At 40.6% G+C, this 14866-nt stretch overlaps 1 protein-coding gene across 1 annotated transcript in view; it reads left to right on the top strand.

Moving 5' to 3' along the window:
- The window catches only part of ETNPPL (ethanolamine-phosphate phospho-lyase), a 27731-nt gene extending 13954 nt beyond the window's left edge, over positions 1-13777 (top strand). The window contains exons 4-15 of the mRNA XM_008635612.2: positions 1620-1742; positions 1902-2061; positions 2921-2995; positions 4471-4564; positions 5567-5683; positions 7397-7479; positions 7980-8205; positions 9068-9222; positions 9957-10046; positions 10256-10386; positions 11263-11330; positions 12193-13777. Of these exons, the coding sequence (XP_008633834.1) occupies positions 1688-1742; positions 1902-2061; positions 2921-2995; positions 4471-4564; positions 5567-5683; positions 7397-7479; positions 7980-8205; positions 9068-9222; positions 9957-10046; positions 10256-10386; positions 11263-11330; positions 12193-12324 (1386 nt within the window). The 5' untranslated portion in view covers positions 1620-1687 and the 3' untranslated portion in view covers positions 12325-13777. The remainder of the gene's footprint in view (positions 1-1619; positions 1743-1901; positions 2062-2920; positions 2996-4470; positions 4565-5566; positions 5684-7396; positions 7480-7979; positions 8206-9067; positions 9223-9956; positions 10047-10255; positions 10387-11262; positions 11331-12192) is intronic.
- The last annotated feature ends 1089 nt before the right edge of the window (positions 13778-14866 follow it).

Raw genomic sequence — 14866 nt, 5'->3', positions numbered from 1 at the left:
TTGGGAAGTCTCGGGGCCAGCCGGCATTCCCCAGGCAGGTGGGGAATGCCGTCATTAAAACACTGCACATCAAACGCATCATTCACTTTTCCAACAGATCGAAGCAAGCAGCCAGAATGTGGTACCCAGGTGTATGTCTAAAATGTGGCTGTGCAGGGTTGGGGTTTTTTGTGCATGCACCTGCAAAACAGCCGTCTCTGTTGAATGAAGCTGTGGCTATTCCTTAAGTTTAACTGAGGGACATGCAGGAGGGCTGCCAGAGGTTGTGATCTGAGCAATAGTCCTGGCTGTGCATGTATCTGATCTCTCTGTATGGCAACGTTGGTTCATACATGATGAGCAGCTTTAATTATTTCTTCAGTGGATGTTGCCAAGTGAAAAGTAAGTCCAGGTTGTAAAAACAGATATATTTTGCTAATCGCTTCTTAAATGTGTAGCATATATAGAAAGCTTACTAAAAGTTCATAACAAAAGATTCATTAAAGTCATGGCCTCATAAAGAGAGAAAATCAACTCCTTTTTAGGGGCCAGCTCATTGTTAAGGGAGTCCTGCCTGAGCAAGGATTGTAGGATTGAGCAGTGCTGGGCAAACAAAAAAAAAACTTTCACAGAATGAACTGACAGGTTAGAGAAAGAAACCTGTGGTCAAGAAATGGCCAATGATGATGGACATTGATTTCAAAGCATAGCAGAGAAATAGCTGAAGATGTCAGAAAAGAACTGTGCAACAGGGCTAGAAGCTGTGAGAAAGAAAGCAAACTACTCAGTATCCAGGAGTCACATTCAGGCTTTACAAGTTCATAACCTCATATAACTATACCCAACAGTAATTCTCAGACTTACCTGGAAACAACTGTGTTTATCCAAGGTCATATAAACACCACTACAGTTCAGAAGACTTTCCTTCTGCTCAGTAATATCATTCAACATAATTACATAGTTGGCATATTCTCCAAGAGTGGGGGGAGGGAAAAAAAAAAAAAAAGAAAGAAAAAAAGTTTAAAGAGGACTTTGGTTAATTTTATAAGGAGCTTGAATTTTGCTGGAAGTCAGTGTGATTTAGATGCTTATAAAAAGCTGCTTTTAAAGGTTGTATCCAAAGCAGGCAGGGTGAGAACGTGAGGTTTTTAGGACCTGCTCAGCACTTCTGAAAATAAAGCCTGCAAGGCATTATTGTTTTGTTCTTGACTGTGACCTTTATATGCTACAGTCATCCATTGCGTAATGATTTTTTGGCTATCGTGTAAAACAGTGCTTAACAGCTTACTTTAGTCCCAGTGAGTTACTTGGCCATAGATGTCTGTGAGGTATGTAAACAAACAGAACTATGGCCTAGGAACACAGCAGGACATATAAGGATCTGAAACGACGTGCAGACCCTGCTCTCCCGTGAAATCAATTGCAGGCAGTCAAGCTTTGAGAACACCCTTATTAAAGACCAACTTCTGTTCCCATTGTGCCTGGGGAAATGCATGGCTTTTCACTGTGAGCAAGAGCCCCTGCTTGACCACCAGCTGAATGACTCACAAGCTCTTTGCAGAAGAGAAGAATCAACCCACTCAACACTCAAGGAGGGGGAAAAAATGAGAAAACTAAAATGGTGTTATATTTATTATGTTTTAGGTCTTCCTGCAAAGTTTTCTATGCCAAGGACCCTCTGAAGATAGTGCGTGCTCAGGGCCAATACATGTTTGATGAGAAAGGAGAGAAATACTTAGACTGCATCAACAATGTTGCACATGGTAAGCAGTTTGGCTTGTGAGACTGCTTCCATTCCTTAATTTCCAGTAGGGATCGGGACACATTTCTACCCAGTGATGATCACAGTGCTTCTCTGAACATCCTTTTGTGGTTCAGTAATTGACTGCTTGCAAGTAATAACTAATTATTTTCTTCTTTAGTGGGCCACAGTCATCCGTATGTGATAAAGGCTGCAACAAAACAGATGGAACTGCTCAACACAAACTCCCGCTTCCTGCATGACAACCTTGTTCAGTATGCACAGCGTCTCACAGCCACCCTGCCTGAGAAACTCTCTGTTTGCTATTTTGTTAACTCTGGGTAGGTCTGAATTGTATTTTTTTATATGACTATTTTTAATGACTATTTTGCTCCTGTTTTAGATAGACACTCAATGCAGCTTGGTCTAAATCTTACTAAGTAGGACTTAGTAACATGCAACAAAAATATATCCAGCACTGATCAAAACTTACTTCCTATTTGTAGCCATCATATTTAGAGTGATGGCTCAAAACAAGAGAGCTAAAACATGAAACTAGCCTGCTGAATGATATGCAAAAAAAGTCTGGGGAAAAAAGCAAGAGGAAATTAATTCTGCAAATTAATGAATGTTATACACAAACTGATGAATGCCATCTGTAAATTGACAGATAACCTTGGAATCAAGTTAGTCTTCTTTAGGCAGTTCAGTAGTCTGCGGTCGCTTACATGTCCAGAGCAGACAACCTGCAGGGACATGCGAGCAGAGGGACTGTGACAGATCAGGCTGGAACCTTGAGTCTTCTTCCAGCGCGAAGATTTGTGATGTTGCAAGCACTGGGGAGAACAGAGTTGTGGAGTGTGGGAGATGGGACATTGCTTTTTGGGGGTTAGTGGCTACATTGTGTTCTCAGCTGCAAATTGGTCTCCTTTGTACCAAGGGGAGGTAAATATCTACAGGCAAACTGGGGGAGGGAAATAAAGCATCTCTTTGTTTGCTGTTTATACAAAGGGCAGTTTTTTCTTTGCTCCCTTACAGGGCACTTATAGTCTCAACCTTAGCATTGTAATCTGTAGAGTAACAGAGTCTGCTGTGCTGATTTATTATATCCGTGAGTCCTATGCCTTGTCATCTGTCAGAATACCCTTTTAGCTGGAAGCACTTCTTCGCTGTTATGCTGTTGTGTCTGTTACTATGCAGGTCTGAAGCAAATGATCTTGCTTTACGACTGGCTCGGCAGTACCGTGGGCACCAAGATGTGATCACCCTGGAAAAGTAAGTACGCAGAGTAGCTCGTGTGAACGCAGCCAGCAACTCCTGCCATTACTTCAGAAGCAGCTTTGCAGCAACCCCCTGCTGTTTGTACTCCACTGCCTGCTGAAAGAAAAGTTTTGTTGCTTTTGTCTTAGAACAGGTCAGGAAATCCCTTTTTCACATTTGGATAAACACAAATTTTGAAGATCTCTGAAAAATAAGCTTGTCGGTCACCCCAGAAGGTCAGTCACCTGTTAAAGGGCATTTCCCACAAAGATTCCCAAAGCAATTCAGGCCAGAGACTTAAATGCTGGTTTCAACAGCAGTGAGTGGTCTGGCTACTGGACTGCTCTAGAAAAGGGCTTTCTGTTTGTCACGTGTTGCTGGACATGTTTCATTTTGCACAAACAAATATTCAGTGATCAAGAAGAAAGATCCTGTAGTTCTGCAGCAGTGCTGCAATGATGCTCAACTCTCCTCCAGTGAACACAAGTACGCACACAAAACCAAGTGGCTGCAAAATCAGGAGCCATTGAGAGGGCTGACAGCCACAGGGTAGGTGGCCGACCACATTTCAGGGTTTTTCTATCCTAGATGCAGCTGTAGGTTTGGTGACATTGCTGTAGTACTGGATTTTCTTCTTAGATTGTGATTAGAAAGTCCAGACAGAGCAATTGCAAGGGCACATGTCTCTATCTGAACAGCACAAAGCTTGTTTGACTCAGCTGTGTTCAGACTCCTGTCAGCCACACGCTAACCTGTGTGTGTTCTGCTGAGATCGTGACACGTCTTTGATTTGGTTTGAGGTTCACTTCGCTTCAAGTTTAAAGCTGAACAAAAGTGTTTATTATTCTCTCAATAAAGATGCTACATGCTTTAGGCTCAAAAGGCTCTGGTTCCTCATTTCTAAATCAAATGGCCTCAGTAGTAGCCAGCTTTAGCATACTCTGCAGTATAAAACTTTTTTATTCAAACAATATCCTTTTCTTGACAGTGGCTTCTGTCAAACTCCCTCTCCTGCAGTGCCAGCAGTGCAAATAGTGGTGTGCCGCATAAGGTCCCCACTTCTCAATGCAATGCACACTCCTGAGAGTCTTCACAACCATGTTGGAGTCTAGCTTGCAAAGCTTGGGCTGGCCAGAGTGGGGCCCATGGGTTGGAAATGAAGGAGCTGGACCCACCCTTCAGCTCCAGCTAAAGCTGCTAGGGCAGCCACCTTGAAGTCAGTGCAGTCCAGGGGACATCATCTTAGTCTGTCCCCGTCCTGGCACTTGATTTTATCCTGTTTCCACTCTTGCTAGTGAATTGAAGTCCACAGCAATTTCATATTGTCTTTGAGAGAAAGCCTGAGTAAATTAAATCAAGATCCCTTCACAAACAATGCTACTGTGTTGCAGATACAGTTGCTTATTCTGGATTATGTATAGGCACAGTTGTAAATTTAGCTCTCCTATACATTTGTTGAAAAGTGACTTGGATATTTAACACTCACACAGTGCTTACCATGGCCATGTTACATCTCTGATTGACATCAGTCCCTATAAATTTAATCAGCTGGGAAAGGACAGCAAGAAGGAGTATGTGCATGTGGTAAGTGTAGTTTTCGTTTTGGTTTGGGTTGGGTTTTTTTGGTCATTTTTTTGCCTGTGATGCAGCATATTGAATTACCCACTTCTGGAGTAAATATACTTTCATTCTGTTTTGCTGATGCTAGTGTACATATGCTTGGCTGTTTTTCAGTGGAATAAATACAGCAAAATTGTTTGCCTTTGGATTTCTAAGCAGGTGTTCATCTGTGAGGCTGATTTCCTTAATTTTGCTACAGGTTTTCTTAGTCACTGCATTAGTTACACAGTTTGATGAAATTAGCCAATATCCATTGAGTTGGTTTGGCTAAAGATATGCAGGACTTTGAGTCTAGTTCCAAAAACTGGAAAGGCAGATTGCACAAGTTTACACAGATTTGGGTATAGGACTCATGGGTGTCTAAGGGAGTGTGATTTTTCACCTAAATTTGTGTATCTTAAAAAGACAAAGATTTTTCTCAGTCCAGAAATACACACCAAGCAGGCCTTTCCTATCTAGACCTCCTTGCGTTAACTGCACTGCTGAAGTTTTAAACCTTTTTAAACCACTTCCTTTCTCTTATTTACTGAACCTAACACCATTTGTAGAGGTTTGAATGTCCTACAGATTTGTACCATGACTAAAATGCCGGAAGGGAAGTGACAGACTGGAAAACCCCGCTCTCCAGTTGCAGAAATGAATCTTCTGCAAGAATCTGAAATAAGGTGGTGGATGGGTACTCATTATTGTGTCTTGAGGGAGAGGAAGGACAGTCTTGAAAGGTGGATGAGGTAGATGATGGTTTTTAACAACAGCTGCTTTCAGTAATATTGAACGCATGACAGGCCCAGATTGAGTTTAAGCTCCAGTAAGCATTTTTGCAATTCAAAGCAAACATCCAGGCTGTACTAACTCCTATCACCTATTTGTGTGGAAAGCCAATAAAGTGGAGCAATAGAAAAGAAAGTAAATATTTCACAGAAGGATGGCCTTTATAAAAACAAATAAATAAATTGGTCTTTTCAGGCTCCTTCTCCAGATATCTACAGAGGGAAATATAAGGAAGACCACCCAGATCCAGCAAGTGCTTATGCTGAAGAGGTGAAAAAGATTATTGAAGAAACACAGAAGAATGGACGCAAGGTGTGTGTTTTGTGCTCTGGAAATGCAGAGGCTTCATCTATTTGTTATGGCATGGGGGCATGTAACAGGCAACTAAGGACTTGTTTCTTTCCCAATTTCATGTGCTTCCCTCTCCCTTCATTTTTCTGCGATGGGTTCTGTGTTCAAAATGGGCCATTTTTCTACCTGATGCTCTTATCATAATTTTTCTAGGCATCAATGAAAGGATCAATTACACAGTTTTATATAAGCAGATACAATCGAAGCTGTTAAATTTCCTATTTTATGCATTGACTCGGTAGATTGTAAATATCATAGGGAAAGGTTTGAGGTCAGCTGAGAAACTACATCACGAATTCTAGTAAGCATATATAAAAAATTCCAGGACATGGAGAAAATGCATTGGTTAAAATCTTGATACTGCATTTCTGAGCCTATTTACTTAAGATAACTTCAAAGTCATATAAAAAGGTGAAACTTTCAATCATACACAGTATGACCTTGACAAAACCAGAAAATTTCTGAACAGGGGTACCTAAAATGTGTGTTAATCTTTTATATGATGGCATTAGTGTGTTGAGACTTGTAGGGCTTGGTCCAAAACCTGCTGAAGTCCCAGAAGACTTCAGCAGAGACTGGAACATGTTCCCTTTTAGTCCAATGGACTTACATCACCCTTCTTTTAGTTTCTTCATCAATTTTTTTTTTATTCTCTACTAACGGATAGTTTTGTTTTTTCTTCCCTTGTTTCCTTTCTTTTGCATATTTCTTAGGTTTTGGTGACATAGACCTGTGGCAGGACAAGTTGTGCTAAAGGCTAAGCCTCACATGCTATGGGACGCTTCGTACTCTTTGGCCGTATACTCAAATGTAGTGTACGGTTCTTTACACGTTACTGCTCGGCCTTGTTTCCAGGAAGACTGCACCAGCACAGAGACCTCTTGATGCTCAGGGAGGGGTTCACAAGTGGTGTGGGGATGCAATCCCTTAAATAGCAGACTTATGCTGAGACCTTGGGGTAATATCGTATCTCTGCTGCATAGACCTCTGCTGTTGACAAGAAACGAATTTTGATGTTCCAGTGTGTCTGATCTGCTGCTCTTACACTTCCTGACTTGAAATAACTTTCTTTTTCATTCCTAGCAACTGGAATTATTTCATCTGTAGAATTTTTCTCTTCTTTTGTCAAGTGCCTCGTGCTGACATTTTATTTGCATAGTTATTTGCATTAGGCAGGGGTGCCCAAAGGCTAGCCGCAGGTCATCTTACAGTTCAACTTCTACCCACCTCTGCCTGGTGTTCTGGATTCAACAAAAAAACCACATATACCTGCAAGCTTTATTAACTTCTTAGGTAAAATGGCACCCACTGTTGTGTGTCTCCTGTAAACTAACATTTGTAAATAAATTTATGTAGCTCCCAGGAGCGTAATTCAACATCCACTGACACCAGGAAGTGTCATCCAATTCCACAGCTATGGGACAAGGGCTTAATGGAGGTCCATGCATTCCCATCAGGCTGCAAAGGTGGCCCTGGCTACTGCAAATTTGGGCACTCCTGATTACAAAGTGAATAAATCCTTTAGCCATAGCTGTTTTCAAGAGCTCTCAGTTGTCCAGCCCATTGCGTGATTAAATAAAGGCCCACATTTAAACATTTATTTCTAGAGTGTTAGATATCTGTGCCAAGGCCAAGTAGATGAACACAGCTCTCACATGAGTTTGTCTCTTGTAGATTGCTGCCTTCATAGCTGAATCCATGCAGAGCTGTGGAGGTCAAGTAATTCCACCTGTGGGCTATTTCCAGAAAGTGGCAGAGTACGTACAGCACTTCATAAGGGCATAAACGGGAAAATTAACCAAAGAAACAGCTTTTTTCAGTATAGACTTATCTAATCAATTCAGCTGTTAACCTTTCCTGTTCTTGGCTATCTGTGGTTCATTTGTACTTATTGAAGAGTATGATTTCAGTTCAATTTTTTTAATGGAATATCAGCTAATTTTTTTAGGTAGATAATTGCCATTCTTTACTTATCTTTAATCCTCAGCTGTAAATTTGATGGAAGATGAAGTTAAACCAGTTATAATCCTGCAGTACCATTGCAGTACTCCCATTTGACATTAAAATGTCAAAATTTTTCCTTAACATGTAGCACACTAAAAATTTCATAGCTATAAAATAGCTATAACTGTATTCTTTCTTTTTTTATTGACTTGGCCTCACACTGCAGAATTTCTGTGATGCAGACTGCCTTGTCCTTTATTGCCTAGCCATGTTCTGCAGCACTAGACTTTCAAACTATTGTGTTTGTTTCCAGGTATGTGCGTGCCGTGGGTGGAGTGTTCATAGCTGATGAGGTCCAGGTTGGCTTTGGCAGAGTTGGGAAGCATTTTTGGGCATTCCAGCTGCAAGGTGAAGACTTTGTGCCTGACATTGTCACCATGGGAAAGCCCATTGGTAATGGACACCCTATGTCTTGTGTAGTCACAACAAGGGAAATTGCTGAAGGTTTTGGTGCTTCTGGACTGGAGTATTTCAATACAGTAAGTTCATAGGTGAAGCTTTGCCTTTTTTTTTTCTTTTGGTGAGCATTTGGCAGTTAGAAGTTTTCCAGGTGATCCAGATAACATCCGCATCCATCACTGCATCACACTACTGAGAGCTCGAGTCAACCACAGTCTAATATCTAAAAGCAAGTGAAGAGGCTTTGAAATATGCTCTGTATCAAGTGGTTCATCATCACATGGACCAGCACAAGCTCTCTGGCAGGTCATGCATCTCAGCTCACATCCATACAGATAAATTCTTGCTTAGTTTTTTTTTCTTTCCCTCTCTTCCTCAGAAATGTTGATCATGTAAAATTTCATTTTCTAGGATAGGCTGTGGTGGTGGAGCTCATGCCCTGGCAGACTTTGCTCTGCAGCTGACACCTAACAAAACAGTGACCCTTTAGGAAACATTTCATCTGTGTGCATGCCACAGAGGTTCAGTCATCTCATTTACTGAGCCCTCTTTCTGCTCCTGTGACTCAGCCTTCTTCCCAGCTACCACAAATTCCCCTGTTTTTAATGGAGTTTATACTCTCTGGTTCAAAATATATAAAATCTGTCATCCACTTGCTCTTCCCAGGAGCATTTTGCCTGCAATCAGCTGAATGCTTCAGTCCTGAAATTTTCAAACTACTGCAACCTGAAGCTAAGGAAGAGGGAGCCCTTCCCTTTCCCAAGTGTAGGGGACAGTGTTCCACAGCCTGAATGGCACAAAATCCCCACCTTTTCAAGCTTTTCCTCATGACATGCCAAGCAGAAGAGGGCAAGTGAAAGCAACATGGATAGAAACAGAAGAATGTTTTGTTATGATGGGTTTTGATTTTGATGACATGTTTTGTTTTGCCTTTGCTATCAGTTTGGAGGCAATCCAGTGTCTTGTGCCATTGGCTTGGCTGTGCTGGATGTAATAGAGAAAGAAGATCTCCAAGGAAATGCCACACGTGTAGGAAATTATCTCCTGGAGTTGCTGGCTGAGCAAAAAGAGAAACATCCCTTAGTGGGAGATATCAGGTGAGTGCATTACAGCAATGTAATTCTTTCAGAGAAGAAAGTAACTATGCTAGAAAAAGCAACAAACTTGGTGTGAGTGGAAACATGTCATGATTTTGCTACACCTCTCTCTTAAAATGGACTACCCAAAACTGGTATTGTAAGGCAATACTTTTTTAAAAAAAAGTTGTCCATCCATCTGCTTAATTAGTTACAAGCATAGCCACTAGAAAAGTTCTGGGAGAGTAGGAGAAAGAGCCATCCACATGCACTAAGTTGTCCGCACACCGCTGTAATCATGCAGACCTTGTTCAAATCTCTGGTCCAGTTCCTTGTGAGATGTTACTATGGATTTTCCTCATCTCGTGTTACTACCATGGATAATTGCCTTCAAGTTTTTTGGGGGGAAAGGGTTGGGTTGTGGGGTTTTTATACTTCTTTTTTTTCATTATTTGTCTCCCTGGCTTGAGATTTTCAGGATAAGAATGAAAGAAAATTATTCTGTCATTCTTATCTGGCCATATAGCTTTAATGAGCCAGGTAAATTTATTTATCCAGAAATATCTATTATCCCATTTGATTGTGTGAAGTCGCCAAAAGATGACCAAAGACGAAGTCTCCTCTCTCACGCTCCTTCTCCTATTTGTCCTCCAGGGAAGGGAATTACTGTTAGAAGCAGGTATTGCGTTTGCAGCAGAAGGCTTGGGTTACTGACACTGGATTTCACTTGCCTGTACTTTTCTTTTCTACTCCAGGGGTGTTGGATTGTTTGTTGGAGTGGATCTGGTGAAAGATAAGCAAAAGCGAACACCAGCCACAGCTGAAGCCCTTCATCTTATTTACAAGTAAGTAGTTCTTAAAAACTGTGTGCAGTGATCAAACCCTCCTAATATTCTCCAGCAGCTAGTCATTAATTTAATTTTAGATTTGTGTAGTTTTTGGTAACATAGTACTTAAAAAAGAAAACTTTCAACATCTGTCTCAGCCTGAAGGAAGTGACAGGACACAGCATAGTTTTATATCTGTCTAACACAGGTGTTCCCTCTTACCACAGACTCAAAGAGCGTCAAATCCTTCTTAGTGCAGATGGACCCTACAGAAACATTTTAAAATTTAAACCACCAATGTGTTTAACAATGGAAGATGCAAAACACGCAGTGGAGACAATTGATGCACTTCTTACAGGTATGTGTGTCTTAGGGCTCAAAGGAATACTCTTCTTTGTTCATTTCCCAATGAAACACCATCATAGCCTAGGCCATTACATGCAAGGGAAAGTAATCAACTGCATTTCTTACCACTCATCAAACTGCTGTTCTTAATGACAATTATTATAAATAAATACAAAGCCCCATATGTACTTCATCCAAACTTTTAGGCAAAATCCTGCTCTTGAGCCATTCTCTCACAGACTCAGTGTTATTACTCATTTCTGGTCACATATGCTGTTTGTTAAGGAGTGAATATGTTAATTCAGCACAGGCCTGAAACACACTGCAGATACACTGGTGTAACTTTCCATAATGTGCTCTAGCTTTTCTTTTTTTTCTTTTTGTTTGTTTTTTAACTAGTGTACTGGAACGTGATTGTCTCACTCAAATTTAGCCTGAAGGTTTTCAGGCTCTATTTGTCTTTTACCTGAGAACCAACCCAGGGGAAAATAACATCTCTTATACTGTTAGTATAAGGGCTCTTGGAGCCTGTTATACATGAAATGCTCCCATCTTCTGAGAATATAACAACTAAAGTGAAACTTCGGTGAACCTGCTGGACAAAGGCAGAATTCTGCTCTGAAAGGTCTCTCTGATACCCCTGTGCTACAGTCAAATTCTTAATTTTATTCTGTTCTCTAAATACCCCCAAGCTATACAGTACTGATAGATTAATCACATTGCCTCGAAAAATGTTTTAGGAAGTATTCATCACTCTTCAGTTTTTCTTCTGTGTGATAAATGCCCAGAGGAATAGCTGATTGATATACTTCAGCCAGCTACTAAATATGCTTACTTACCACCCCCCCTCCTTCTTTTTAATTTAATTATTTTATTACTTTTTTTTCAGAAATGGAAGAGGCCACTGGAATGAAGACAGAAAATAATGCATCTACAAATGTACAGTGTAAAAGAAAAGTATGTTTTAAATTTTTTTTAGCTCTTTTTCAGATAGGTGTTCGGCAAAGCAAGTATAAATTACTTTGGTAGGGCATGCCTTCATTTTGGGTAGCGTGAGCAGCTCTGTGCCTTGCAACTGAGTTCAGAGAGTAACTCGCTACTAGAAACCTGAGAGGATTTACCCTGTCTCACTGGGGCAAATCTAAAAAGAGCTGAGTAATCCAGACCTACAGCATGTTATAGGCAAGCCCCTCACCTTATCTGCCTGTGTGCAAACAAGACCAACCAGACTTTGGGCTGCACGAAGTCATGAGCCCAGCAGTCAGCAACTACTGGTTCTTGGTATTACATGCTACTGAAAGATATTTGGCTTTCTAAGCCAGCCTGCAGCCTGGAAGGTGTCCAGGTTTTCAGAGAGTTCCAAGGGTTTTGTTTCCACCACAGCTCCTTGAGTATGAATGGCTGACATGCATCCAAATTAGGACTTTTTAGGTTGCAGCTCCAGCTTTGTATAAATCACATATGATTTCTCACACCCTTAAAAACATGTCACCCTCTATACAGGAAAGCTTGCTCAACTGCCCTTTGGTGGGTTTTGGTGGTGCTGTGGGGGTGGGAATGCAGTAGCTCCGCTGCCTAGGGGTGTAGTAATTAAGCAGAGACCTGATGAGTTATTTGCTATATACCTAGATTTTACTAGGTTTGGAGTGCAAGCCTACTCTTACAGACATTTATACACAATCAGTTCAATTTCTTTCAGAACTAAGAAGTTGTGGCACTAATAGAAAGTCAGGCAGAGCTACCTAATGGGAACCAGGTCCAGTGGCTGCCTGGTGGAAGATGTACACATGCCTCCACTGACATCTCCTTTCTTTTTCAGACAACTGAAGAGAGTTCTCCACAAAAAGGTGCAAGTGAAAGCATCGGCCACATGAATGGAGCTGCCTGCCGACAAGAAAATGGGATTTATTCAAAAAAACGCTCAGTGCCAAGTAAAAGAATAAGAACATGAAGAGGGAAAGTTTCTTCATTTGGTTTGAATTTGTGTCCGTCTTGCTTTTGAGATGAAGAGTGCAATAGTCTGAGTCCTAGGATCTGTTTGAGGCCTAGTCATGCCTTCCATAAACTGGCTGAATTCCTATTAGCTTCAGTAGGTTTAAAATACTTTTTCAGATACATGAGAATTGTGCCATGTGGCTTGAAATCTAGATGTGACAGAATGGACAAGTGATACAAAAATACCTTGGTGCTAGTGGCAGGCATGACATAGGTACACAGACTTGGTGAAAACTGCAGATTTACCCATATTACGCAGAATCTGATTTGCTTAACCGCCATAAAGCAAATGCCAATCCTATTAAGTTTAAAAATATATGCCTAACATGCTAGTTATACAATATTTTAAATTTCAATATGTAATATTGAGATGTTAATTACTTCCCATGTTTTAATGGCTGAATTCACTAAACAATGCTTGAGAAAGAAATTCTTATTATCTTCTAGTGTAACTTAGGTCCTATGGACCATATTCCCCGCTGATGTAAATTGGAGTAGCTTTGCTAATGTCAGCAATGCTGTATTAAGAGTCTACCACTCTAAGTGTAGAGACACAATGCCAATGCAGGGCACTCTCACTATAAATTCAAAGAAAATGAAGAATCTAATTTTCTATGAATAAAGTGACTTTTATAAATATTTATGTAGAGTAAGATTTTAAATTCTTTTTTCCAGAAGTGTATAGATTGAATCCTATGAGTCTATAAAATATGCACGTAAAGTATATATAATTTCAAACACACTGATTGATTGAATTTAACCTGAAGGTCTCTCAAAAAGAGGTTCCCAGGGACAGCCCAGCTTGCATTCCCATGGATTTTAGTTGCTTTGAGAGTTGTGGGAGTTACTACCTGATCCTGTCAAAGCAGTGCTGGTACTTTTTGTCAGTGGTGATGAAGAGTTACACACCAGTCGCATGGGATCCTGACCCATAAATGCAAGCACTGGGTAGGTTACTAAAAGGAGAGGACCACTGTATAAACCATGCATGCAACCAGTGCCTATCTGTGCTGTAGATACTTCAGACTGACTTGCCTCGTTGTCAGTGCTAAATTTCAGTGGCAGCATACAAGCCCTGCTTTTCTTTCTTAGTACATGCACAATTCCATGCCGTGGAGGACACTGAGGGCTTTCCAAATAATTTGTACTTCAGAAAAAAATACAAAATGTATTTATTTCCTCTTCAATGTTAATACCCTACATTCTGCTGTTTCCTAATTGCTGCTAATGATCCTACTGATATGACTGAAAATTTAGCACTTTATCTAATTTCATGTTTTCCACAATTTGCTACATTAATATTGATGTTTCTGGTGTAACGCTTTCCAACATCCTCAAGCTGGCTTATTTTCTGTTTCATGATCCTTGAATAATTCATCCATAAAAATAAATATCTTGTTTATAATGATGATGGGTGGTGGGTTTTTTTGTTGTTGTTGTTTGTTGGTTTGTTTTTTTTTTTTTATTTTATTCTTCAGTAATGCCTATTTGCTGAGGGAAGTAACTTCAGTTTTAGCTGGAGGTTGTCCCCATGCCAAAGCAGAACTGACTAGGCTGTGTTTCCCTGAGGCACTCAGCTGTTGGCAGCTCTTACCCTTAAGCCAAATGTTGCCTCAGCTGCCACAGTTCATTCCCTGCTAACTGTGCACCAGGAAGGACACCACAGGTCTTTTCCAAAATGAAACTACACAGAGAACTAAGTGAACCTAATTTAAAGGTACAGTTTAAGTCACTCTGTGTATGGAGTGCCACTTCTTACATTACACCTCATCCACTGTGTGCAGCAACAAGCAAGCAAATACTTGTGTGATATATTAGAAAGCTTAAGCTCAAAGGCACAGAGCCCACCAGTCTGTACTATGACACCAGCTGTTGTGGCAGGTCATTAATATTTAATTTTCAAAAGTATGTCAAAGAAATAGACTTAAAAATTCCAATTAGCCTAAATCTAAGGTGGGGGTGGGGGGAGTGGTTTGAAGATTGCAGCCCCGTAAGCACAAGGGGCCTGTGCCTCCCTACTTCTCCCTGTACCTGTGCCTTGGTTTTGCTCAAAATATTTGGAACAACTATTGGTGCAATTCACTTGTGTTTTTCACCCAGCTTCTGCTTCACAAGTCAGAAAGTTCTCTACCTGTTGGTTCTGCTTATTTTGCAAAGTGCAGATTACCTAGAAAAACTGAGTGTTCTATTTTCTTTAAACAAGAGAGGATATCACTCCTATGATGCACACTAAAAAGAGCCACTATCATTTAAATGGAGGAACAAACCCAACAGTTATCGTTCCAGTAGTTGAGCTGGATCTGCTGGACTTACTATTACTACATCAGTGTTCCAACTCTATCTCAGCTGCAAGATTATGCACATTCCCTACTGCGAAGGCCTTACTAATTAAAAGAGCCTGACTAAAGGATGAGAGAGTGGAAGCAGAAATAATTAAGGCTAAACACAGGGACCACAGTTCCAGTCAGCTGAACTGATCAAATATATTCCCTTCGCTA

The sequence above is a fragment of the Corvus brachyrhynchos genome, unplaced genomic scaffold (genome assembly GCF_000691975.1).
Source record: "Corvus brachyrhynchos isolate BGI_N302 unplaced genomic scaffold, ASM69197v1 scaffold175, whole genome shotgun sequence".
Taxonomy (NCBI): Eukaryota; Metazoa; Chordata; class Aves; order Passeriformes; family Corvidae; genus Corvus; species Corvus brachyrhynchos.
This window is presented reverse-complemented; position numbering and strand designations above follow the sequence as displayed.